This window comes from Narcine bancroftii, chromosome 4 (assembly GCF_036971445.1).
Source record: "Narcine bancroftii isolate sNarBan1 chromosome 4, sNarBan1.hap1, whole genome shotgun sequence".
In the NCBI taxonomy this organism is placed as follows: Eukaryota; Metazoa; Chordata; class Chondrichthyes; order Torpediniformes; family Narcinidae; genus Narcine; species Narcine bancroftii.
Window position 1 is genome coordinate 283,651,947 of NC_091472.1, and position 27,659 is coordinate 283,679,605.

The following is a 27,659-nucleotide window of genomic DNA, read 5'->3' on the forward strand; positions in this document are numbered from 1 at the left end:
TCATCAGTTAAAATTCTTAGCAATGACTCCTAGTCATAAAATTGATTAATCCTAATTTGAAACTGCGAACAGTAAATGCTGTTGATGCAACTTTAATTTAGCCACCGTGTGAAAGGGAAATGCTAAAATTTAGCTTCAGGTATAAATCACATCAGAATGACGAAGGGACTTTGACTAGTTGAAACATCTCTCAGATGTTAATAGACTGCTGGGTATTTGAAATATACAAATGTGTCAGGGAGACTTAGCAAGCCTTGCACGATAGTAAAGGGTAACTTAACAATTTGAGCCTGAATAAAATGGAGGGGAAAGGTGAGTAAAGGAGAGGAGGGAGAAAGAGGAGGAGCACAGGCTAACAAGTGAGAGGCAATAGATGAATTCAGGTGTGAGGGTAGAATAATAAAAGTTGAGAAGCGTTCATGAGGCAGGGCAAAGGGTAGCTCTCTGATCAGAGAAGGAAGAGAAAGGGGTGGAACGCTGAAGAAAAGGAGACAGCGATAGGGAAAAAGAGAGGCACAGGAGAGGGGATCAATGGAAATCAGAGGTTGATGATAATATCATCCGGTGGGAGCCTGCTGAATTAGATTAGAATTTATGGGTGCTCTCTTTTGGAAGTATGAGGCCATGAACAGACATGTCAGAGTGGCAATTGTGTGAGGAATTAAAATAGTTGGGTACAGTGAAGTCCTTACTGCTGCAATGGACAGAGCGAAGGTACTTCCAAAATTTACTGTGCTTAATTTCATATTTTAATCTGAAGATAATGTTCCATTTGAAGTAATAGTGAAGACATGTAAAAAATGTATCTAAATTGCTTCACTTTCTCCTGCTAGATGCTGAAGTGGTGTATCGGACGAGAGATGGCCATGTGATCAAACTGAATATAGTAACAAATGAGACAACAGTGTTATTGGAAAACAGCACATTTGTAAGTAAATTAATGAATACTTTTGTCTTTTCACTTCAAAATGCTATTTTCATTTTGTTTAAAATAGTTACTGTCAATTCCTGCTTTTGTCAACTCTCCATGTACAGGACAAGTCTATTTCCAATTCTACTCACATAGATCCATCTACCTTTCTGAAATATATATTTGATTTAGATAGTGTTTTAATGTTCCTAAGTTAGCTTCAAAGTTCTTGCAATTGTTCTTCAATGTTGAGCTCCTAATGTGCTTCCGAAATAATATGTTGTTTGTTGAAGGCCTGGCAGTTTGATTTTAACCTATGTTGGATCAACAGAAAGAGAAAACAGGACTGCAACTAATTGAAAAACTTAAAGAAAGTGGTGGCTTACCAAAATTTTAACTTCTTATCTGAATTTATGAGGCTAGTACAATAGAGAACTATGTGAATTTGCATGCAATTTATAGCAATAAAACAGTCCATTCAGAATATTTAGTCTATATTGACATGTATGCTCCACACACATCTCTCTAATGCAATACTATCAACATAACTCTTTATTCCTTCCCCCTGACATGGTTATTCTCAAATAAATCCATTTCTACAATTACCTTCAATCACTGTTTTGAGTAAAAAATTCCACATTCCTACCATTTTGCTTCTGAACAACCTATTAGATTAGTACCTATTATTGAAATTCTTCAGCTTTTCTTTTGGAAATATGTGAAAACATTCTTTATATGTTGAGTCTACCAAAATGCCCCATTGGGATCAACCCTCAATTTATCCTTTTCAAAAGACAAAAGACTTTGGGTTCCTTTGACCGTTCCTAACAGACATAAGATCACATTTCTGGCTTGAAACTAACATATACCGACCGTATATACTTGTGTAATCATCAAATTTTTTGGACCACTTTTTCAGGCCAAAAAAGGAGGGGGGTGGTCGACTTTTACATAGATTAAACTTTTGACCTCATAAGTACCTGTGTCGTTCAAAATATTGGATGTTCTGGTGGGAAGTCCTCGGGGCATAGGGAGCTCAGATGGCCAGGCAGATGGGGCATCGGTTATTTGAATGGACAGGCAGCCGGGTTGAGGATCTGTGATCAGGATCTTGGATGGGCAGCCAGTCGAGGTGAGGATCCGCAATTGGGAGCCCGGAGAGTCGGGCAGCCCAGGTGTCAGGACCTTCGGTGGGTGGGCAGTTGGAGACAAAAATAGCGAGTTGACTTTCACACAAGTCATATAAAACCACCTCATTTTTGCGCCAAAATAAAGGGGATTGACTTTCACACATTATCAATGATTACACAAGTATATACAGTATATATTATTGTTTCCTTCAGAAGTCCCACTATATTCTTTCTGTAAATTATGACAACTTGATTGATATGGATTAAAGAAGTTTTGATAATTATTACATTACTTTTTTCGTTACAATAATACAGAAATTCTTGCACTTTACCCTGACCTTGCTGACCTGTGTCATTTTGTATATTTATACTCTATTTGCTCTTCTACTCACAAGATTTTTATTTCCTTGTAATATCCAAACCTTATTAATGAAGTGAAGTAGCACATGTACCTTTGAAATTTTTTTTGCCAATTATATGCCTACGCTGCTTGTTCATTTTAAATAATTTTTGTTGATTGCTTTTGTCCTCAGTACTAACTATTCCATCTCATCCCTTCTCACTGCCTCTGGATATTTGTGTCATCCTCAAATATAAAGATTGAGGTTTTCATTCTAAAGTTAAAATCATCGCTGTGAATTATAAGTAATGGTATTCCAGCATGGACTCTTGTTGGTTTCCCCTTCCCATCTCCTTTGCTCAGAATTAATTATTTTTTATTCCCACTCTTCATGGAATGTTCTTGCTCCTCTATGAGTCATTTACATGGCACAACATGAAGAAGCGAGTGAATCCAGCTGATCTGATACTTGTTTAGGAGGACTTTCTGAGAGCAGACATAACAACAGTGACTGTCGGCTTTCAGAAAGGAAAATTGCAACTAAACTTGGCCAAATCCATGGTGACTGAATTCCACATTGCAAGTCGCTTAGCTGACAATGAGATGGGCTTTCTCCATCCAATCATTCCTGTATGGTTGGAGATGGCTGTTGTGATAAGGTAACTACAGATAGTCTTCAACTTATGACTGTAATTGGGACTGAATGATCAGTTGTATCTTGGAATGGATGCAAGTCAGAATTTTGGCTGTGCACATGGAGTACCAAATTCTGAAAGCAAACTTTTAACCAATTTTTTTTTCTCATCATAGATTTTTCTTGTATTTGACAAACTATAATGGGGATACAGGGCATGTAAGAGCCAAAATGTGCATTCTTACTTGTTAGTCAGCTGAGCATGGCCTGATTCCTGTGCACATGTTTAAGTCTTCGGTTGGCACATGCATGTGAATTCACACATGCATGAACATAGAATATGTACATGGTGCTTTGTACATAGAATATTAACCAGTTGATGATGAGTTTATTTCAAAATGTAAAAGTACAGATGCACTGATATTCTTACTTGCCGCAGCCAAACAGGTTGGAAAGACACACCAACTACAATAGCATAAATTAAATTACCACCATATTTCAAGACAAAAGTAATTAATACTTATAAAGAATAGATAATAAATATTCAGTTGCTGTTGGTGCAAGAAAACAAAGTCATGCTTCAGTCGTGCAGACACATCTTTTTGTGGTCCCAGAGCTATTTATTCTTGGGGTGAGGTTCAAGAGCCTGATAGCTGTGGAAAAACTGTTCTTGAAATTAGAGGTTTTGGACTTCTATACTTTCTGCTTGAAGATGGCAGTGAGAAGAGATGTTGGCTGCCTTCATGAGACAGTGTCTCAGAAAGGTTTTTTCAATGGAGGGGTGGTTAGGGCCCTTAATGGACACAGCTAGATTTGCCACTTTGTACAGCCTTCTGCATTTCCGTTCAGTCGGGTTTCCAAACCTGACTGTGATGCATTCAGTTGTTGTACTTCACTTTTGTGGGACATTCAATTATGTGTCAAATTTCCTCAGACTTCTTAGAAAGTGTGCCTTCTTTGCAGTTGTATTGATGTGTTATGTTTAGGAGAAGTCTTTTGATAAAACCTGAAGGCACTAATTCTCTCTTCTGCCATTCTGTCAATGAAGACATGCACAGGATATGTTAGAATAGTTACGGGTAAAATATGTAGTTAAAAGAGAGAGATGGGGGGGTTTAGTGTAGGTTATACTTCACAAATAGAATAACACTTCAGAAAAGGCATCTCATTTAAAATGCAAGAGCTTTGCTGAAGCTTGACGTTGAGGCTCCGTCCAGTTAGCTTTGCAGAAGCAATGAAGAATACTGATCTATTGTGTATGGGTAATAAAGTCAAGACTCAGAGATATGATGAGATCTTTAAAAGATTAGGTTTGGAGTCCTGTAAGAAGTCATTTGATTTTTTACAAGCAGAGAGAGGAAAAAAAACAAAAGGTGATTTCTCTTTTGGGAGAGAGAGAGAGTTCTACAATAGTAGTTGAGGCTGCAAAATGGCAAGCTGGCAGACTTGTTGAAATACCCCATTTTGAAGATGGGTTGTGAGTTCTGATTTCAGTCTGTTCAAAACCCTTGTAGTCCTTACAAGAGGAAGTGGCTGGCTAGAGTGTTTTTCCTGAACTAAGAGAAACAAGAGGAACTCTGTGGTGACATGGAAGAAGAGATTATCATGTGGAAAACACATGATGGGGTAAGTTTCTTTGGCAAGACACTGATTGGAGGAAATCAATTTGTGTGTGTCCAACGAGCAACAAATATCTCTCTCTGAAATTAACAAGGATCTTCCTGAGTGGTAACCATTTACCTTTAAGCACCAGAGTCTGGCGAAGATTCATAAATGTTCAATTCTGTGCACTGTATAAGAATTGCCTGATACCGGAGACCTTGGAGACATGAAAAGTGAATGATTGAACTTTGAATCAAAGAACTATCCTGAACATATGCATATTATATATATGTGCGCTTAGAATTAGAAGAGGGTTAAGTTAATAGTAATAAGTTAAAGTTTGATCTTGTTATTATGTTTAAAGAAAATTAAAAGCAACTTTTGTTTAAGTAACCATTGTTTTAGTGAATTTCTATTGCTGCTGGGTTTTGGAGTCCTCTGAGCTCATAACATTAGTGAATCTTTGAAATTCTCTGCTCATGGAAGTAGTAGAGGGTCTCACTGAAAATGCATTTAAAACGGAGGTAGATGTTTTTTTTTGCAAGGAATGGGAATTAAGAGCAATGCAGAAAATTTGGATGATTGGAAACAAATCCATGGTCAAATCCGCCATGATCTTATTGAATGGCTTCCATCAGCTCCTGTTTTTCCTTGTTATGAGAGAGCGAGAGAGAGTGAGAGAGCACACCAGAGATGAGGGTTAGCTGATTTTAGAAAATTCAACAGAAGAAAATTCAAGTAACATCACTTATGCTCTGGTTTTGTTCCTTATCTAATATCCTATATATGCTATAACTTTTTCAGGATGCCATCACCTTAGCAATTTCAGTAAACTTTTTGAGGAGAGATATCTGGAGTTTAAAATCCCTCTGAATCTGGGTAGTCTGAGCTGTGGTGTCACAGTCTGAGCTAGTATCTACAAATCACTACTTTCAATGGAACATTGGGACACTTTTGCCAGTACTAGAATGGTAGCTGACCAAATGGCAAGGCCTAAAATGTTTGTTACCCCTTACTTTCGATAGATACTGCCTTATCTGATGAGTGTCCATGCACATTTGTGAATTGCCTTCAACCCCAGCAACTGCACATTTTCTTGTTTAACTCTAGAAGCGGAAATTTTAATCATCACTTACTTCAGGATGGATGTATCTGAAAGTGTTGAACTAATGTTGGCCATCACCTCTATTATGGAAAGAATGAGTTTCACATGGTAGTTGACAGTCTTCAGATTATAAGGTTGATGGATTTTTGTTAAGCAAATGAGAAAAATTTTATTGCAGGAAAGCAGAATTGAGATTTCAATCAAATCAGCTATGACCTTATTAAATAACAGACCAAAATCATGAAGTCAAGTGAGCTACTTACAGTATGCCTCCTAAATCTATAACTTGCATATCAGTATTCCTAGAAATTTCACATTTTTTTGAACAAGTCTATGGGGTGGTGAATTGGATTAGTAAATATGCAGACGATACTAAGATAGATGGAATAGTGGATAATGAAGAAGGTTTTCAAGGATTGCAGAGGGATTTGGGCTGCTTCGAAAAGTGGGCTGAAAAATGGCAGATGGAATTTAATGCTGATAAGTGTGAGGTGCTTCATTTTGGTAAGAAGAATCAGAACAGGACATACGTGGTAAATGGGAGAGCATTGATGAATACAGAAGAGCAGAAAGATTTAGGAGTAACGGTACATCGTTCCCTGAAGGTAGAAACTCACGTGAATAGGGTGGTGAAGAAGGCTTTTAGTATGCTGGCCTTTATCAATCATTGCATGGAATATAGGAGTTGGGAGGTGATGTTGAGATTGTATAAGACGTTGGTGCGGCCTAATTTGGAGTTCTGTGCGTAGTTCTGGTCGCCTAATTATAGGAAGGATATAAACAGAGTGGAGAGAGTGCAGAGAAGGTTTACCAGAATGTTACCTGGGTTTAAGCATCTAGAGTATAGGGAGAGATTGGACAGATTAGATCTTTATTCTTTGGAGCGTAGAAGGTTGAGAGGGGATTTGATAAAAGTATTTAAGATTATGAAAGGGATAGACAGAGTGGATGTGGATAGACTATTTCCGTTAAGAGGAGGAAAGATTAAAACAAGAGGACATGAGTTAAGAATTAAGGGGCAGAGGTTTAGAGGTAACATGAGGGGGAACTTCTTTACTCAGAGAGTGGTAGCTGTGTGGAATGAGCTTCTGGGAGAAATAGTGGTGGCGGAGTCAATTGTATTATTTAAGAAAAGGTTGGACAGGTATATGGATGAGAAGAAGATGGAGGGTTATGGGCATTGTGCAGGGAGGTGGGACTAGAGAGGGGTGTTTGGTTCGGTGTGGACTAGAAGTGCCTAATGGCCTGTTTCCGTGCTGTAATAGTTATGTTATATATGTTATGTTAAGTCTGCAGAATCCAAAGTATCTTGCTTTGATTTCACACCAACTTTCCTTCATAGGCTGGGTCACTGAAGCTTTATCCAACTCCTTCAGCAATCACCATACATGGCCTTTCCTGACCTCTCAAAAACCTTTTAGTGAGGTTGAACATTTTGATACGAGATAAAAGTTCACGTTGTGTGCATTTCGCATTTGCTGTTGCCATATGTCGATGGGCAGTTAAGCACTAGATTTGCTATTTTTTCTCCTTCGAAACGTTTCTTCTCTGTAGAAATACATTACTTCTTTCTTCGCAGAAAAAGATTTCTCAGCTCATGTCAGCTAAAGGACCTCTCAGTTTGTGTTAGCTTGAGATAATTCCATGACTCAACAGTCTTTCCTGCTGTGTATTCTGATAACGAGACACTTGACATATGAAAACAGTTTTCTCGACAATAACTTTTTTTTTAACCTAGTACTGATTTTCTAAACCAATGATTTCAATCACGTTGAACGTTAAAGTTTCAGTTGCAGTTGGCAGAACTGTTGAAAGATAATGTGCTGGATGGGGAAGCTAGTGGAGTGGGAGTTAGGCATTAGGGGAACTCTGTGTCTGGCTAATTGCAACAAAATCCCATCACCAGCTGCATCTACCCCTCTCAACTCCATTCCTCCTACTGCAGGGACATCTCTCTCCATGACTCCTTTGTACACTCATCCCTCCCTATCCACTTTCACTTGCAACTACAGAGGTGCAACTTTTGCTCTTCCACCACTTTCCTCACCATAATTAGGGATCTAAACAATTCTTCAAAGGGAAGCAAAGGTTCCTCCAGCAACCTCTAGTGCATTTGACATGCTCCCTGTGAGGCCTCCTGAATATTAGTAAGACAAAGCACAAAGTTGACAACCATTTCCCAGAGCGCCCGTACTCTGTTCACTGTGGCTGTCCCAAGCTCCCTATTGCTTGGCATTTCAACTTGCCATCCTTTTCTCACATTGACCTTTCTATCATCAGCCTTCTTCTGCCAGGATAATGTCCAGTGCAAACTAAAGGAACAACACCTCGTGTTCCGGTTTGGTAGAGTACAGTCCAATGAGTTTTCCAATTTCAGGTACCCTTATCTCCTGTGCTCCCTTTTCCTCTTCCAGTCCACCTCAGTCGTACCCCTCTTTTTATTCTTTATTCCCATACTATCCCTGCCACCCACCCATTTCACCTCCCTCTCCTTGCGATTCAATCTGGGCACATCTGTTCTTCACCTATCTCCTGATGGTTTCCATTATCAGATTCTATCACTGGTTGCCTTTGTTTCCACTTCTCACCCTTCCAGAGCTCATTTTGCTGCACCCACCCCCCATATCTTTTTGTTTACTCTCTATCTCTCTGTCTGACTTTGTCCCCCAGCTGCTCCCCTCATCTGACCATCGTCCTTCTCCACTCCTTGGTTCACCTAATGCTCCTTCTCACCCCTTTCATCCTCTGCATATTACCTTCCCCTCTCTACTATCAGTCTTGATGCATATTTTCAACACAAAATTTTCACAGTTCCTTTATCCCTCACCTCCCCCGCCCCCACCCCCACCAAGGATGCAGCAGGACTTGCAGAAGATTATTTTTGTAGTTTCCCAATTTAAACTCCACATGTGAGAGTGAGAAGGACTCTACATATATTACAGATCATTCTGATTAAGGAAGCAAATATGAATTAATATTATGGAAGTAAATCTGTGGAAGAGACCATAACATATATCTGAAATAACGTAACTACTGTGGTCAATGGGCTGTGCAGCGACAGAAAGAAAAACCACATGGAACTCTCTGAGAGCTTATCAGCATGACCCCATGATCCTATGCTGCCACCCTTCCCCCCCATTTGGGAGGCTGACTTCTTTACTATAGGGCTGGAACAGTTAATGGTTGGTCGAGGTTAAGGTATGTTGGTTTGAGGCAGTCGACAGTGAATGTTTCCTGCCTATCCCCAATGACCAAAAGGCACATAGTCCCATTGAGTCATAACACCTGGTATGGGCCCTTGTATGGGGGCGCTGAAGGGGCATCCAGTGCACGCCTCTCCTTATAAAGACAGTCTTCGAGATTCTTCAGGATGTAGGATGGAGCTGGACCATGGTGTGAGGTTGGGGCAGGGCCAGGGTGCCCACCTTCTTGCGAAGTTGCATTAGAAGTGCCGTAGTTGTTTCCTCCTGGCCGCAAACCACTGGCACAAACTCTCCTGGGATTGTTAGCGGGGTCCCATAGATGAGCTCTGATCCACCAATGATCACTGGATCATATGCCTCTAGTTTTCCCTTCCTGAAGTCAACAATCAGGTCCATATTTTTGGTAACATTGAGCGTGAGCTTGTTGTTGGTGCACCATTCAGCTAAGTTTTCAGTGTCCCTCCTGCACACTGATTCATTGTTCTGTTTTATACAACCCACTGCCTCTGGATTTGGACAACGAGAGATCCATGGGATACTCAGACTTTGGGCTGTATCAACCCTCCCCTGCCCTCACAGACCATATATCAGTTGAGAGTGAGAGACATCAAGGAGATTTTCTCCAGCAGACACTAATAAATGAGTGGAGACATGAGAAACTACAGATGCTTGAATCTGGAGCAAGAATAAAAATAACCTGGTGGAGAACTCAGCAGGTCAAGTTAGGAGAAAAAGAATGGTCAATGTTTCAGGCTGGAAACCTTCAAGACTTCCTTGATAAATGATTCCAGCCTAAAATATTGGCCATACATTTATTCCCGCTGATGTTGTTTCCCCCAGCATTTTGTTTTTGACCAACAGATCAATGTTAAAGGCTACAGCTTAGATACCATGTACTTACAGAGAGTCACATGGACTTGAGGTTGCAGTGGTTTAAAAGCAGTCACAAAGGTGACAAACCTTAAGAAACAAGCAAACATAACTTTGACTTTAATATTCATTGATGCACCAGATGCAATGTACTATTTACCTTTAAGAATTCTAGATGCTGGTGCAGACCCATGGGGAGTAAGGGAGTAGCCTCCCAGTCAACTGCCGTTGGCTCTGCATGGGCTTTGAATGACCCGGTGAGGGAGCCGAAGGAGGTTTTATTTGAAATTCCATGACCGCAGATCGGTGCCAAAGATGGTGGCACCTATTAATTGGGAGCAGCCATAAGGTGCTGCATACTCTGGGGAAGTGGAGGACTAGAGCAGGGCACCAGAGGACGCGAGGCGAGGAACCGATGGAATCTGTGGGCTGCTGGAGACTGCTGTCGGGAAACTTGCGTCAGGCTGCAGACTAGCTTAAACTGGCTGGAGGGGTTCTGGCTATTGGAACTGGGATGTGAAGAGTTGCCAAAGACACTGAAGGATTCCTGGCTGTGTCAGGGGTTCAGATCTGGAGCTTGGGTTATCAATGGTCTGGACTGGACTCTGTGGGGCTGCGGGAGAACTGGAGGAAAATTTACGGACACTCAGTGACTCCAGGGAGGGGACTCTCTTTTGCTTTTCTCTCTCTGACTGTAAGAGGCGCTGAGGCAGTTCCAGCTGGTGGAGAATCTGTCTGCCTTGCAGCAGGCAAAAAAATTCATGTAATGTGACACTTTTATTTCAATGATAATAAATTGAATCTTAAATATGGATAGTTTCTACATATGCTAATAATGTACTGAAACTTATAAAGGCAGTTATGCTGAAGCAACATTTGCAGAACAGATACTTTAGCCAATAGTTTTTGAGGCCTATCTATAGAATCTGTCCATGGAAATTGCTGGGCCATGGAATGGGGATGTTGAATGTAGGATGAAAAAAAGAGTAGTAAATGAAGAGCAGAAAAAATTAAGCAGTTAAAGTTGGCTGAGCCCACTAAATAATATGTTGAAGTAAATATTTGACTAATTAGATGTAAACAATGGATGCTTTTTCCAAGAAAGCCCTCTGCAAAGGAAGCCCTCTGCAAAGGAAGCCCTCTGCAAAGGAAGCCCTCTGCAAAGGAAGCCCTCTGCAAAGGAAGCCCTCTGCAAAGGAAGCCCTCTGCAAAGGAAGCCCTCTGCAAAGGAAGCCCTCTGCAAAGGAAGCCCTCTGCAAAGGAAGCCCTCTGCAAAGGAAGCCCTCTGCAAAGGAAGCCCTCTGCAAAGGAAGCCCTCTGCAAAGGAAGCCCTCTGCAAAGGAAGCCCTCTGCAAAGGAAGCCCTCTGCAAAGGAAGCCCTCTGCAAAGGAAGCCCTCTGCAAAGGAAGCCCTCTGCAAAGGAAGCCCTCTGCAAAGGAAGCCCTCTGCAAAGGAAGCCCTCTAGTGATGTGTGCGTGCATGTGCCTTTAAGAACTAATGTTATGACTCTAATACATTGCTATCCCCACACTCTATAACTGAGTATTAATGGTTTTAATTTGTGTTGATAGATCTTCCTCTGTTAATTGGTTTTGCAAGCTATAACATGACTTACAGACACGGCAAACAAAGAGGATTTGTTGGGACTCAGCAGATCAGATGGCATCCATGGAGAGAAATGGGCAGTTAATGTTTCAGTTCAGCAATGGAGTTGAAAGTAGAGTGTGGGAAGGAGTGTGGAGTCACTGACTCCCACAGCTTTCTGGTTGACAACTCTTCTCTCTTGTCTATTATAAGAATGCTATCCCTTTACCCAGTTCTTCCATCTCCACCATATTCCAGAGTGAGAAATTCATTCCAGTCCATGCAAAATATCCTCTTCAAAAGCATGTTTTCCATTCCTTTCCCACCCACCTCCGCACACCCCTCACTGTTATTGAGAAAGCCCTCACCCACATGTCTCCCATTTCACACACTTCCGCTCTTACCCTACCCTACTCCAGACCAAACAAGGATTGAGTTCCTTTGTTTCTCACTTTTCACCCCACCAGCCTCTACATCCTACACATCCTTCTCCAACACATGCAGTAGATGCAAGAATTGTCCCTACCACTTCCCCCTCTACTCCATCCAAGACTATCAGCAATCTTCCAGTTGAGGCAAAAGGCTTCTTTATAGTGAAAATTAGTGATGTGTAAAGACGGATTTCCTCTGCCTTTAATTTGCTCCACTTACCTCTATAAAAGATCCAAAGGAGGATTGGCTGGTCCAACTTGCTCCACGTTCCCTCCACATAGGGGTGGTCATGTCAGAGGGGGAGCCAGATTGCTTCATCTCCTGCATAAAAGGATTTCTGCTGAAAGCGGCTCCAAACAGGAAGGTAAGATGATTGATGTCATGCTAACAGCCCCATCATCCCACTGCACTGTCACAGAGTGGCCAGTGGACCTCACTTCACCGTGGTCCCTTGCACCATTGGGCCCCTTGCACCACCTGTACCCACGTTTCTCCCCTGCCCCGCTCCCTCATGCCACCCCTTGGCAGAGGCAAGGCCTTTTTTTAAAACTTAAGCCCAGATTTTGCACATAAAAACCCCTAAAGTTTCACACACATCTCAGCCAACCAACGATACTGCATTTGATGCACTCTGACCTCCTCAAAATTAGTGAGACCAAACACAGATTGGGCGAGTGCTTGGCCGAGCACCTGTTCACTGTCCTGATGTCCAAGCTGGAACTCCTAGTTGTCAGCTATTTTAATCCTTTCCCCGTTCCCACATAGGAATGTCTGCCCTCAGCCTCATCCATTGGCAGGGTGAGGCTAAATGTAAACACGAGGAACAAAATCTGTTCTTCCTGAACAACCTTTAACCCAGTAGCATGTATATTGAATTTTTCAATTTTAGGTTAGCACTGATCCAGTTCCACTGTTTCTATCTATCCACTCCCTGCTCCCAGTCCACAGTGGTCTCTCCCTACATCTCTCACTTACTTTATCACCACTTGGCCTCTTCCCACCACTCCTTTATGCTTGATATCTCATATCCCCAGTCTCAATAAAGTGTCCTGACCTGAAATGTTGACTGTCCCATTCCCTCCATCAATGCTTCCTGACCTGCTAATTCCCTCCTATTCCTCTCTTTTTTTTTTACACAATAAAGTGTGTTCTAGTTTCTTTGGAAGATGAATGATCAGGTGCAATAGTGTACAGATACTATAAACTGATCATTTTTATGGGCTCTGAATATCATCCGATATAAAGAAAACATTTATAGACTTGCCTGAATCTAACTACATTAATCTCAAAGTTGGATTTACAGTTGAGTTTGTTTAAACTTATGTGTTGCTCATTTATTCTCGAGTCCATAAATTGTATGGCATGGTCAGTTACTTTCTGGGCCTCGATAGCATTATTGTTGACAACTTAATTCCTTCCTCATGTTAAATATAATATTTCAGCACCTTCAATATACTTTTAAATTTCTGGAGCATGATTTTTCATTCCAAGTGCTTTTGAGCATGGAGTTGTCACAGTCAGAGCACGACTATCACTGTGTTGTTAATTCTTCATGGGATTACAATGCAATCCATCAATATAGATATAACTTACTGATGCTCGATTTTCTCATGTTTGGTACAAAAAGTTAAAATAAAACAATCTGTGCACGATAAAGTAAACAGATGTACAGATTAGGGTACAGTGGCTCATTGCCACTGGCCTAGCAAGTCAGAGCCATACAGGAGCCTGCAGATGCTGGAATCCAAAGATAAACACACTTTGCTGGAAGAACTCAGCAAGTCAAAGAGCATCACTAGGAGAAAGAGAGTGGTTAATGTTTTGGACTGGATCTTATGATCAATACTGGGAAAGCAGATTTAAAAAAACAGTACAACACTGTTAACCTCTTTTAGAATCTTGCTCATTTCCAATAAGACCGGATCCCATTCTTCTCATTTCAGTTAATGTCGGCTGTCTTACTCAACCTCAAATTACAAGATGATATCCTTGTCCCAAGAAAAAATCCTCTGAATCTACACTGACCCCGAGGGAAATGTGTTGTTCTTAAATTATGGAGAGCTCAGTGAATCAGAGTATTGAATCTACGTCCCTCTGCACTTGGAATGAACGCACAGCCTGCTGTGTCTAAATAAAGCCAGAAACAATGGTCAAAGGCTCAGTGCACACCAAACATTCTCTTCCTTTCTTCAAAGAGAGTTCAGAAAAAGCCCCTCTCACTGCTCCTCCTCTGTAATCCCTGCTGCTCTCAAGCTCTGCAACCATGTCTCGTCTTTACTTCCATCCCTGGTCTTTCTAAATCATCTTCAGTGTCTTATTCTAAATTTAAAACAAAAGAATGTCAAATTCCGAGGTGTGATAAAGTTGTGGTGCAAGAGGAGGCAGAAAACATTTTTAACCTCTTAGTTGTTCTCATCTTTGTAGCCCAAGCCCCTGGTTGCCAAGAAGACAATACTAGTGGAGATGATTCTGGACCTAATGTTTTTGTTGCCAGGTACATTTCCACACAGATTGTTCTGACCCTGCAGCCTCTCATGGAGTCAAGGATATCTCTTACCACCAACCCAACTACACTCATAAGGTTCTACTTTGGTGAGGCAGAAAAATACTTTCTAGCTTGCACTTTGCATCAGCAATTATAAGCACGTTAACCCAACATGCCCATATCCGTGGAATCACATTTCAATACTAAATGTGCTTCCCATAAATGTACATTTGCGTCGTAAAACTACCCAGTGTTTTAAATCCAATCTTCTAAAATATGTTTGCCTTTTGCTTTTTTCTGTGCCCTGGGGGAAATAGAGATGTGAGAAATGCAACAACAGCACCTTAATCCTGTTCTGCTTTTCAGTGAGATCATCATTAATCTACTTTAACTCCAAACATCTGCTTAATCTCCATGACCTTGGGCAGGAAAGATCAATTGACCTCAAATGTAAAATTATTAATTGAGTGTTGAGAGACAGAATTCCTAACAGGTTTTCTTAATCAGCGATTATCTCTTGAATCAGGTTCCTCTGCTAATCATTATGAGTGCAGCGTGAGCCATGTGTACAAACCAATTTGTGGTCATTTTCATTCTGTGTGTCCCTTTCCTGCTACTGCTAAACTTGGTCGAGGTGCAACAGTTGAAACCAAAGAAAACTGGTGCTCTGACTGATATCAGAATGTAATTTGTAAATTTCCCATGGGAGCTACTGAGGAAGTTTGGGACATTGATACACGCTCCTGGAAGTACATGGGGAATTGCCAGCAGTCTAACAGAGCTTTATTTGGGAAAATGCAGGCGATTAATTTTTTTTTTCTCTGCCCATCTGCTCTATATTATTTCCAGCAACTGCAATGCTATCCTGTTGAAAATAATACAAATGTTTTGATAAATCTAATTTCACACATGACATGATGTAAATTAATATAGGGCACAGCATCAGACCTTCCACATATTCTGAAAAAGTGTTGGAAAGCCATTTACTATCAAAACTAGTTAGGTGAGTTCATGTAGCATGAACATCTGTGGATGTTCTCAGCTCAAATGTCTACCTTGGCAGCCATTTTCACTTATGCTTTTGGATATTTTGGGGGATATTGTCCAATGATAAAAGTTGAGAATCTTAATAGAAATTGCAATACATTTTTTTAATGTCAGATTAGGTTTGGAAGTGGAGTAAGATCTAACAGCCATCAATGTGCCACGTTTGCTAAAAAAAATAAATTCTGTTAACAGTTTCATCCGAGGCCATTCATCTCACTCCTCTCAGCAAAGGAGGTTTTATTTCCTGCAGTTAAAACTAATTGGAGAAAAGCTGAATGCTCATTTCACTTGTCACTTCATGTTCCTTCATGAAAGTAGATCTTTCAATTCAGCCTGACCAAATTTTGTTTTCAGTTGCCTTCTTGACAGGGAATAGTTCTGAACACTCTCGAATTCCCTTGATTCCACCTTTCCGTGACTGTCTCTCTTCCTTCATTGTGAAACGGAAATTTCACCAGATTTTTTACGTAGGCTAACCAGTTTCACTTCATGGATCAAAAATCCTTCCCTTCACCCAATCCACTCAGTTGTCTGTGAAACGAAACTCCACAATTAAGTTCAAGTTTCATTTTATTGTCACCATGAGAAGAGTTCATTTCATGAGCCGATCAGCTAGTCAATTCTAACACATATATACCAGTGCAAGGTAAAAAAAAATCAAGAACACGTTATTGTGTTTTTAGCATGGCAGTGAAAGGATCAAGGGCAACTCAGATTACTGTTCTGAGGCTTGTTCAGAAGCCCGATGACTATGAGGAAAAAGCTCTCTTTGAATCTGCTGCGGTTCCATTTAGGGATCTTGAACCTCCCTCCACCACCTACCAACAATAGGAGGGAGAAGAATATGTGGACAAGGTAGCTTCGTTTTATTGTCACAAAATAACATTTAAAAATGTAATATACATGATATACCACACTTTGCCTGCTGTAAAGAGTTGCCATCAGCATTGTCCTATCAATAAGCTAAAGAGAAGCAAAAGAGACAGAGTGTCCATGGATTTTCCTCCAGTGCTCATGCAGCCTCTGCAACCACATAGACTCCTGTTCAAACCATTAGCAACCTGAGCTCCAGATCCAAACTCTCTGATATAATCAGGAAGCCTTCAGCACCTGAGGATCTTTGGGTGCCATTTCTTGGCCTCAGCACCCTCTTGAATGCCTGTTCCCATACCTGGTTCCCATAAGCCAGTCTCCAGCAGCCTAATGTGAGTCTTTTGAATGTGTTGCCAGCATAGAATCATGAAGTAAGCCAGCTTGGCTATGCCAACCAAACTGTTATTCTGAGCCAGTCCTATTTGCGTGCATTTGCTTCGTGCTTGCTTTTAGAGTTTTCCACACATAGAGCACCCTCTGAGGATGGGTTCTTCAGTACGTAACAGTGGGAAGTGTAGACAGAGTTGATGGAGGATGGGGGAGGTTTGTGTGATATCCTGAGCTGCAATCAGCTTATTCAGATCTTGGGCAAAGCTGCTTCTGCACTCTGCTGCTATATATTCAGACAGGATGCTTTCAATGTGCACCAGCAGAAGTTGTTTTGGGACATCGGGGACTTGCTAAACTTCCTTATCCTTTGAAGGGAGTAGTGCACTGTTTTTCCTGTCACATGAACATGGTGGGTCAAGGTCAGGTCACCTTAAATGTTCCCTCCAAAGAACTTGCCTTTCTATTGTCACCACTTCAATGTCATTGATGTCTACAGGCAAGTGGCTTTACCACCCCATTTCCTATTTCCTGAATTCTTCATTCAGCTTGTTCATATTGAAAGAAAGGAACCATGCCACTGTACTCTCAATTGCCTTTTGGACTTCCCTCTCATTTGATATCTGGCCAAAAACTGTAGTGTCATCAACAAGCTTGCAGTTGGAGCAGTTTTTGCCTCTGCAGCGATGCGTAGACAAGGGGAATCATAGGAGGATAAGCAAAAATTGCTTGTGAGGCTTTGATGTTGCATATGTTCATGGAGAAAGTGTGGTTTCCAATCTTCACTGATTAACGTCTGTTAGGGAGTTGAAAATCCAGCTGCAGAAGGAGTTGGGTGGGGAAGGGAAGGGAATAGCAAAGCCAGAGTCCTGGGTACGAGTTCACTGGGGACTGCAGTACTGAGTGTAGATTGGGAGTCAATGAACAGTCGTTGAAGCACTTCCTGGTGCCCAGTGATGCAGGGCTGAGTGGAGTGCTAGGCTGATGGTTTCTGCCATTGACTTGCTTGAACAACAGACAAATTGAAGTGGGGCAAGGCTGGCTGGAGTTATTATTTATTATTATTTCATTGTCAGTTCCTCCTTCCATTGATACTGCCCACTTTCTAAGTAGAGTCATTGAATTGTACAACAGAGAAACAAGGCCTTTCAGATTAGCTCATCCATGCCTGTCTCAGCTTATCCCACTTGATGTCCCTACATCCATCTAACCTTTCCCTATTCATTTACCTGCCCATAAATCTCTCAAATAACAAATGTGTACCTGCCTTTGCCACTACCTCTGGCAGCTCATTCTATATACACACCGCCCTCTGTGTGAAGAAAGTGCCCCTTAGGTCCTTTTTTTCCCATCTTTACACCTTCACCTTAAAGCTATCCTTTAGTTTTGGACTCTCAAACTCTGGAGAAAAGGCTGTGATAATTCACCTTTTCTACGCTCCTCGTGATTTTGTACACCTCCATAAGATCATCGCTCAGCCTCCCAAACTTCAGAGAAAACAGTCCAAACCTTTAAATTTTAAATATTAAATTTAGACATATAGCATGGCTGTGCTGATCAATTACACCCAATAAATCTACAACCCCTGATACACTTCGAAGGGTGGGAAACTGGAGCCCCCAGGGAAAACCCATGCAGACATGGGGAGAGCATACCAACTCCCTATAGACAGCGCGAGATTCAACCCCTGGTCCAGATTACTGGCACTGCAACAGCTATGCGCTAACTGTGCTGCTCCATCCCTGTCCTTATAGCTCAAGATCTCCCGTCCCTGTAATATCCTCATCAACCTTTTCCACTTTAATGACATCCTTCCTATAGCTCGGCAACTAGAACTGTCAAATGTACCCTCACCAATTTCTATTACAACCATAACATGACCCCACAAACTTGGTGCCCTGACCAATGAAGGAAAGCACGCCAAACACCTTATCCAGTAGTCTGTCTACCTGAGTCACCAGTCTCAGGGATCTGAGACTCCAAAGTGGAGAATGCCACAAAGGATGCACCAGATGCACTAAATACCTTAATCCCTTTCTCGCTCCCCAGGACCCATCCTTTACTGTGTCTATTCTGCCCTGACACTTGCAACATGTTCTGCTTTTGTTTTAGATTTTCAGCAGCTGCAGTATTTTTTTTACTCTAATTATTGCATTATTTATTCACCCTTTTCTTAATAATTCTAAGATTGTTCTCCTACAGTCTTTGTTTGGGGAATATGGCTTTTTTATGTTTTCCAATTGAATTCTACTATCTTGATATTTCATTGCCATAATGATAAGGGAGATCAAGGTTAATGTGACATGTTGGTAAATGTACAAATAAAATATCAAAAAATTAGCCTTTTACAAAACACCAAGTAGTGAAAAAGACCTGTATGTTTCCCATTCCTATTTGGCATTTGGGCTGTGGTATATTTAATATTTTTCAATGTATACAGAACAGCAATCGGTATCATTTCAGCTTGTGGATAAAATCTTTGTTGCAATTGGTCTCTGAAGTCTCGGGCTTAGATCAAAGTAATTCTTAATTGTTTCATCTTCATTCAGTTTTTTAATTGTTAAGCAGCTTTCTCAAATCAACATGTTGCTGAAATTTTTCAGTTCATGGAAAGTGACATCTATTAAGTCTTGCTTTTTGAGATTGTTTTGGACTTAGATGTAGGAATATGATTGAGAGGTTAACCAGCGACAGTGGAGTTGCTGACACACAGAAGATTGCAGATGTTGAAATCTGGAGCAACAAACAATCTACTGGGGGAAGTCAGTGGGCCAAGCAGCATCAGCGAGAGAAAATGAATCATCGCCAATTTAGGCCAAAACTCCTGCCTGAAGAGTTTTTTTTTTCTCCCACTGATGCAGATTGTTTGATGTCAATTGTAGATTTGAAAGTGTGCTTGGTATTAAGGAAGAAACTCCTTGGCCACAGGGAAAGTTAAATAGATTGGTTCGATGGGCACAAATGTTGCAAATGGAATTAATTCTGAAATAAGTAAATGCATTTAGAGAATGAAAACAATGCAAGTTAATACATGATAAAGAGAAACTATTTAATATATATATGTTCATGTTGCACCATGGTCTGGAAAGATGCTGTTTCGTCAGGTTGTATATGCACAATCAGATGATAATAAACATGAACTTGTAAAAGATACGTAGAAAACCAGAACTCCCCCGTAATCTAACTGTACCACAGCTCCGTTCATCCAACCTGGACTGTTTCAACCCAATCACACTACCCACCCTTTGAATGACTGTGTTCACCATGAAGCCAATAACCTGCCGCCTTGACATTATCCCTACTCCCCTCCTGAGGGATGTTTTTGACACAGCCAGTCTTAGCATCCTCCCTGATATTAACACTTCCTTGGCCACCGGGACAGTTCCAATTTGTTTCCAGTGTGCTGTAGAGCAGCCCCTCCTGAAAAAAAACCCAACCTCCCTCGACCCCATCACACCCAAAAATTACAGACCTGTTTCTAAACGTCCATTCCTGTCAAAGGTCCACAAAAAAAGTTGTTCTTAGCCCATAGTTGCCCTACCTCAATCAAAACAATATATCAAAGATTCTAGTCAGGTTACAAGGCCCACAGACTCTGACTTACTAAGAGTATACAATGACCTGCCCCTTGCCACTGACTCAGGGAGTTCCACTATTCTAATTCTCTATTTTAATAGATTGCCTCCGGCAGAGGGACAGTGTTGATGGCACGGCCCTGAACTGGTTTAAATCTTATTGTTAGTATTTTCTCTGTCAACATAGGTACATTTTCATCCTTCTTTTTCTACCCATTCCTGTGGGGTCCCACAAGTGTTTATCCTGGGTCCCATTCTCTTCTCCTTATACATTCTTCCCCTCAGCCATATAATCCAAAACATGGCATCTCCTTCCATTGCTATGCTGATGATACTCAGCTCTATATCCCCCTGAAGCCCAATGAGCAAGTAAAGATAACCAGCCTCAGCGACTGTCTGGAGGACATAAAGTGCTGGATGGCTCAAAACTTCCTGCAGTTAAACAAAGGCAAATCTGAGATCATCCTATTTTGCCCCTCCAACTCCACGAAAATTATCTTCAATACCCTTGGTAACTTATCCACCCTCATTAAATCACACATCAAATCCCTTGGTGTCATATTCGATTCCACCTTCAAGTTTGACAAACAAGTCAATGCAGTAGTAAAAGCTAGCTTTTTCCAGCTCTGCGCTATTTCCAAAATCAAAAAAAAACACACAATGTTGGAGAACCTCAGCAGGTCAAACCATGTCCTTTATGTAGCAAAGGCAAAGATACATAACAGATGTTTCGAGCTGAGCCCTTCATCAAAGTATGAGAAAATGCCAGCAAGCATCCGAACAAAAGAGTAGGAGTGGGGAAGGGGGGGTGGGGGTGTGGCAAGACAGAAGGTGGAGAAAGGAGGGAGGGAACAGCAGCAATGAGGGGGAGGGGGGAATCGTGGGGTTGAGTGGGTGAAAGAACTGGAAGGACAGGAAAAAGGGGGAGGAAAAAGAAGTAAAGCCAATGTTCATTGCATCTGGCTGGAGAGTTCCTCCAAACTGCGGGTGGTCATGGTGAAACAGTACATAAGGGAATGACAGACATGTGAACTCAAGAGTGTGACTTGGAATTGAAGTGGTTGGCCACTGGGAGGTTGCTGTGATTGTGAATGGAGAGGAGATGCTGAGGCTAGGCGATCTTCAGTCTGTGACCAGTCTCTCCAAAGTGGAGAATGCCACAAAGGATGCATCGGATGCACTAAATACTGGTAAGTCATCTGGATGTTCAAGTGACGTGCTGCTTCACATGAAAGGCCTGTTTGAGGCCCTGGACCAGGGTGAGGGAGGAGGTGTGGGTGCAAGTATTGCACCTCCTACGGGTGCAGGGAAAGGTATTGAGAGTGTGATGGTTGGGGAGGGATGGGTGCACGAGGGAATTGCGGAAGGAGTGATTCCTGTGGGAGGCCGAGAGGGGAGGAGAGGGAAGAATGTGTCTGGAGGTGAGATCCTGTAGTAAGAGCCGAAAATTCTGGTGGATTTTGTGTTGGATGCGGAGGCTGCTGGGGTGATAGGTGAGGATGAGGGGGATTCTATGTTGGTTGCGTCTGGGGACAGAGGGGTCCAGGGCAGATGAGCGGGAAATTGAGGAGATGTGGATGAGTGCTGAGTAGATAGTGGTGGAGTCGAACCAACGTTTGTGAAAAAAGGCGGTCATTTCAAGGGCTCTGACTTGGAAGACCTCATCTTGGGAATAGATGCGGCGGAGTTGGAGAAAGCAGGATGTGAGGAAGTGTAGTCCAGGTAGTTGTGAGAGTTGGAGTGTTTGTATTATATGTCAGAGGAAAGGTTGTCTCCTGAGATGGAGGCAGAGAGATCCAGGAAGGGGAGAGTATTGTCGGAGATGGACCAAGTGAGTTTGAGATCAGGGTGGAAGTTGGACGCCAAGTGGATGAAGTTGACAAGCTCATCGTCAGTGCATGAGGCATCCCCGATGTAGTCATCTATATAACAGAGGAAGAGTTTGGGGTCTTGTCTGTGTAAGCTTGCAGCGTGGATTGCTCCATAAAGCCTACAAACAGGCAGGCATAGCTAGGACCCATGCAGGTACCCATGGCTACTCTTTTGATTTAGAGGAAGTGGGATGAATTGAAGAGGTTATTTAGAGTGAGGACAAGTTCTGCCAGGTAGAGGAAGGTGGTGGTAGAGGCTGACTGTTCAGGTCTTTGGACCAGGAAGAAATGAAGTGCTTTCAGACCATCTGTGTGGGGGGATAGAGGTATAAAGGGATTGGACATCCACAGGGTCAGCGCCAGAGCAATTGTCAGCAGGAGGCATTGGTTAACTGTAAATGGGAACACTCTTGTGCTCTAAAACCTGCACAATGGAGGAGGGGGTTGGTACTGGCAGTACCTACCTGTCTCCATGCACTGCCACAGTCGCACTCTGCCCTGCCACTATTAAATGTGGTGCCACATCACATGTGCATTCACGTTACACACATTACAACAAATGTCCCTTCTGTCATCATGAGCATAAATATTTTCCTTTCCTATTTCTGTTTGTATTTCAATTAAATTTATTTAGATAACAGGTAAGTTTTAATATTAAAAAAATTTCATGAAAAATGTTTTGTGCTAAAGGCTTGGCCTGCAGGTGGATGGGTCACCATGTGTGGTTGGAGGCAGGCACAAAACCTCAGTTGGGGGTGGGGTGATGCCCCTGAATGTGCCCCCTTGGCGCTGACGCTGGATGCCCATTGTGAAGATGAGGAATCCAGTTCGGGGAATCCAGACATTGAGGAGATGGAGGGCATGTGACCAGGGGAGAAAAGATAGAGTCAAGGTAGGATGAAACTAGTTCAGTGGAGCAGGAGCAGGCAGAAACAATGGGTCTACCTGGATGGTTGGGTCTGTGTATCTTGGATAGGAGGTAGAAACGGGCAGTGTGTGTGTGGGAGAGAATGAGGTTGGTAGCTGTGGAGGGGAGGTGATGAGGTTGGAGCTTGTTTTGGAGACAATTACATGATGTGTGGTGAAGGGGTTGATAGGAGGAGGTGTCTTAGAGCTGTTGACTGGCCTTGGCAAGGTAAAGGTCAGTCCACCAAAATCAAATCATTCCTGTCACCGAAAGACCTCGTGAAAGTTATCTACACCCTCATTTTCTCCCATTTAGGCTAACTCTCTATATATGGGAATTAGTCGGTTGTCATTTATCCCATCTACAACTGGTGCAGAATGGTGCAGCCAGGCTCCTGATAGGAGCAAAGACGAGGGACTATATCACCTCTATTCTTGCTTCCCTCTACAGGCTGCCAGTACGGCTTAGGATAGATTTTAAAATTCTCCAGTTTGTTGACAAAGCCCATAATGGACCAGCCTCATCTTACATTACCAATCTCCTAATGCCCTACTCCACTTCAAGACCCCTCAGATTAGCTCAAATCGCAAACTCAGGGAAGATCACACTTTCGCTATTGCAGTCCCCAAACTGTGGAATGACATTCGTCCCTCCATCAAATCAGCCCCTTCCTTTAACTCTTTTAAATCCAGGTTGAGGTTGTATTTTTATTTGCAAGCATTTTGAGGTGACTGTTGATTGTTACCATGTTGTAGGTACAATTCTGTTCCTCGGGTACCTGTTTTATTCTGACTTTAAGTAGCTGTTTAAGTTAAGATGCAAATTATGATCTGTACAGCACTATGGTCAATGTGAATTGTTTTAAATGTGCTATATAAATAAACTAAACTAAACAGAACTATTTGGAGAAGCACATCAAAAATAACTGAAGATAGAAGGATAGGTAGATCAAATGGTTAAGAAAGCATACAAGCAACAGAAAGTAGAGCAGGAAGATCATCGGAGAACTATCTCAAATGCCAATAAAAGTATTGTGTACAGTTCTGGTCACCAGAGTTTGGGAAGGGTGTAGTAGCATTGGAGTGGATATGGAGAAGACTTGATGAATTGTCAAAGCTGGTGGATTTACGAGGAGATGTTGACTAGGCTGGAGTGGTTTCTTTGAAGCAAGGGAGTCTGGGAGATGGGGAGGAGGGATGTTTTAAGTGAAGCTTAAACAGCAGAAACATTATTCCATTTTGTAGAGTGATTAAACTATTTTTAAAATTTGACTCAAAGAGTAGGGTCTGGATCTTGCAGTCAAAAAGGGGAGTGGAGGCAGAAACAGATATCACATTTAAAAAGTTCCAAAGTGAGCTCCTGAAGAACTACAAGGCTGTGAAGCAAGATCTAGAAAGTGGGAATACATCTCAATTTTAGCCCGAATGGACTTTGGTGTCCTGTGGTGTCTTAGAGTTCAATAATGCTGAGATATTCCACGGATCATTCGGCTCTGCAAGGTGTAGCAAGCTGCACGAAGAGGAGGTGAAGCATTTGGTGCTGTGGAGCAACCAATGCCCATCAAGGAAGACAGATGGAGTCACAAAGCAGCTTAAATCACTGGAGCAGGAAATTCCAGCATGAATGGATGGAATATATTCCTGGCTTAAGTGGAAACAAAATTATAAAAGTTTTCAATCGTAACTGTGCACAGTAGGTGAGAAAGAATGTAGATAATTGCTTAACAAATCTTCAGAGCCAAATACCATGAAATAAAAGAAGAAAATGAAGAAAACATATAACAATTGGTCCATGATTTGTAAAAATATGGAAGATAAATGTGTGAGTGTGAAAAATCAATGAATCTGTCGATTATACAGAGAAAATAAATCTAATTACAAACCATTCACTTCCTGCAATTATCAAAAAATTAAATCAGAATCAAAATTAGGTATATTATCATGAAAATGTTTGTGGCGAAGTATTGTGCAGAATAAGTTATAAAAATTACAATTTCATAAACATGAGATTTAAAAAAAAACTCATGCAATAAAAGAGAAAAATTGAGAGTGTCCATAAATTCATTATCCATTCAAAAATCTGATGGCAAACGGGAAGAAGCTGGGTTTTTTTTTGTCAAGTTGATTGTGTGTCTTCAGGCTCCTGTCCCTCCTTCCTGATGGTAACAGGAAGAATCAGAATTTATTGTGATGAACAAGTCATGAAATTCACCATTTTGTGACAGCATCATAATGCAAATATTCATATTATAACCATCTCATAACATTACGATGAAAATTAAGGCAGTGTCTTTGGTTCATTGATTATTCAGGAATCTGATGGCAGTGGGGAAGAAAGCCGCTGAGTGCTCGTCTTTAGGCTCCTGTACCTTTTCCCCAACCATTACAAAGAGAAAAGGGCGTGGCCTGGGTGGGGGGGGTCTTTGAGGATAGAGGCTGCCTTTTTAAGACTCTGCCTCATGTTGATGTCCTTGATGGAGTGAAGTCTAGTACCTGTGATATCACAGGCCGAGTTAACAACTTCAGGAGTTTATTCTTGTCCTGAGAGTTGGCACCTCCATTGCAGGCAGGATGCTCTCCATGGTACACCTGTAGAAGTTTACGAGAGTCTTCGGGGATGTACTGAATCTCCTCAGACACCTCACAATATATAGCCGCTGGCGAGCCTTCTTTGTGATTGCATTAATGTGGAGACTCCAGGACAGATCCTCAGAGATGTCGACACCCAGGAATTTGAAGTTCTTGAACCTAACCACTACTGAGCCCTCAGACTGGGCCATGTTTCCCTGACTTCCTCCTGAATTCCACAATCATCTCCTTGGTTTTCCTGATATTGAGAGTAAGGTTGTTGTCGTTACACCATTCAATGGGCTGATATCTCTCTCCCTCCTTCACGCTTCCTCATTGCTGGTGTGATTCTGCAGAAAACTGTGGTGTCATTGGCAAACTTGTAGATGGCATTGGAATTGTGTCTAGCCATACAGTCATGGTATATAATGAGTAGAGCAGTGGGCTAAGCACGCAGCCTTGGGATGTGCCTGTGTTGATAATCAGTGAGGAGGAGACGTTGTTTCCAATTTGTACTGACTGTGGTCTTCCAATGAGGAAGTCAAGGATCCAGTTGCAGTGTGGAGTACAGAAGCCTAGAGTTTGTAGCTTCTTGACCAACATTGAGGGAATAATGGTATTGAAGACCAAAGTGTAGCTGATGAAGAGCAGACGTATGTATGAATTGCTGTTTTCGATGTGATCCAGAACTGAGTGGAGAGCCAGCGATATTGCGTCTGCTGTGGAGCGATAGTGACAATAGGTGAATTGCTGTGGATCCAGATCTTTGCTTAGGTACATGTGAATTCTGGCCATGACCAGCCTCTCAATGCATTTCATCACAGTAGAAGTTAGTGCTACTGGGCGATAGTCATTGAGGCAGCTCCCCCTACAATACTTGGGCCCTGAGCTGTGATTTCTGTGCTGGGAAAGGGGGAGAAGGGCAGAGACAATGAAAGGAAGGTCTTGTGATGGTGTTAAGAGAAAAGCAATAAAATCAGAATTAGTAAGCTGAAAGAGGGTAGCCAAGGCTCATGAAGGAGACAAGAGAAGGATTCATAAACAAGAACAGAGGAAGAAATTCTAAACTTACTGAAAGAAGGGAAAAACAGCTATGACTGCAAGAAATGTGATGAAGTCAGGTAGGCTCATTATCTGAAATTACTGATCTCAATGCAGTCCAGAAAACTGGAATATGTCTAGCTAGAAGATAAGTTGCTGATGTGTCAGCTTACAGTGAGCTTTCTTGGAGGGGAAGGGGATATGTAATCACAAATGGAATCATCGTAGAGGTGTTGGAAATTCTAATGATGTTATTATTCTAATCCTCTTTCTGAGTTAGTAAAGACGGACTCTGAGTTCACTTTAATCTTACTTGCAGGAATTTTATCAGACAAGTTTGAGGGTCTTATCATTTTAACTTTGTTACTACCCGGGGCCTCAGCATGACTGTTCTGGTTAAGGTCAGACAGGTTTCTTCTGTTCAAGTTAAAGAGAGCAGATATACATGCCCACTCCTGTTCACTCCTATTCCTTGTGTTCTACTGGTTATTTTTTAATTTTTAGGAGAGGTTTGTCTTTTGGCCAAGTCCAGTCATTGTAGCCCATCTCTGGTTGCCATTGAATAATGAATTGTAATTGTGAACTGCTGCAGTCATAATGCTACTGGATAGAGAATTCCCATATTTAGATCAAGCAGGTTGTTTTGTCGTGGATAATATATAGCTTCTTGAGTGTTGTTCAAGCTACAATCATCAGGGAAATGGAGAATACTCCATTGCACTTGTGACCTGTATCTGACAGGTAGAAAGGCCTTTGGGTGGCAATAGGTGAGATCGCTTGACACAGGATCCAAAGCATATCAGGTGCTGTCCGTGTGGAGTTTGAACTTTCTTCTTTTGAGTTTCTTCATGGTGTTCCAGTTTCCTCCCACATCCCAATGCAGATGGGTTTTTTTTTTGGAATATTTTATTTAAAGTATTAAACCATGATGCATATAATTAAGAAAATAATACATATTGTCAATGAAAATTAATGGTATATGTATCATGCTACATCCCTCCTCCCATAACAACCCTTTCCCCCACTCTATCCCCCCTATACCCAACCCTCATAACCCACTAACCTAACACCCAAAGAAAGAGAGGAAAGAAAAAAAAAGGAAAGGAGATGCAAGCCATAATAACATAATTAATTACCATGGATTAGAACAACACCA

At 41.7% G+C, this 27,659-nt stretch overlaps 1 protein-coding gene across 1 annotated transcript in view; it reads left to right on the forward strand.

The window, feature by feature from the left end:
- The window catches only part of LOC138762464 (inactive dipeptidyl peptidase 10-like), a 497,046-nt gene that overhangs the window by 129,169 nt on the left and 340,218 nt on the right, over window positions 1–27,659 (forward strand). Inside the window, exon 2 of the mRNA XM_069936223.1 lies at window positions 834–928. Coding sequence (XP_069792324.1) covers window positions 834–928 — 95 coding nt within the window. The remainder of the gene's footprint in view (window positions 1–833; window positions 929–27,659) is intronic.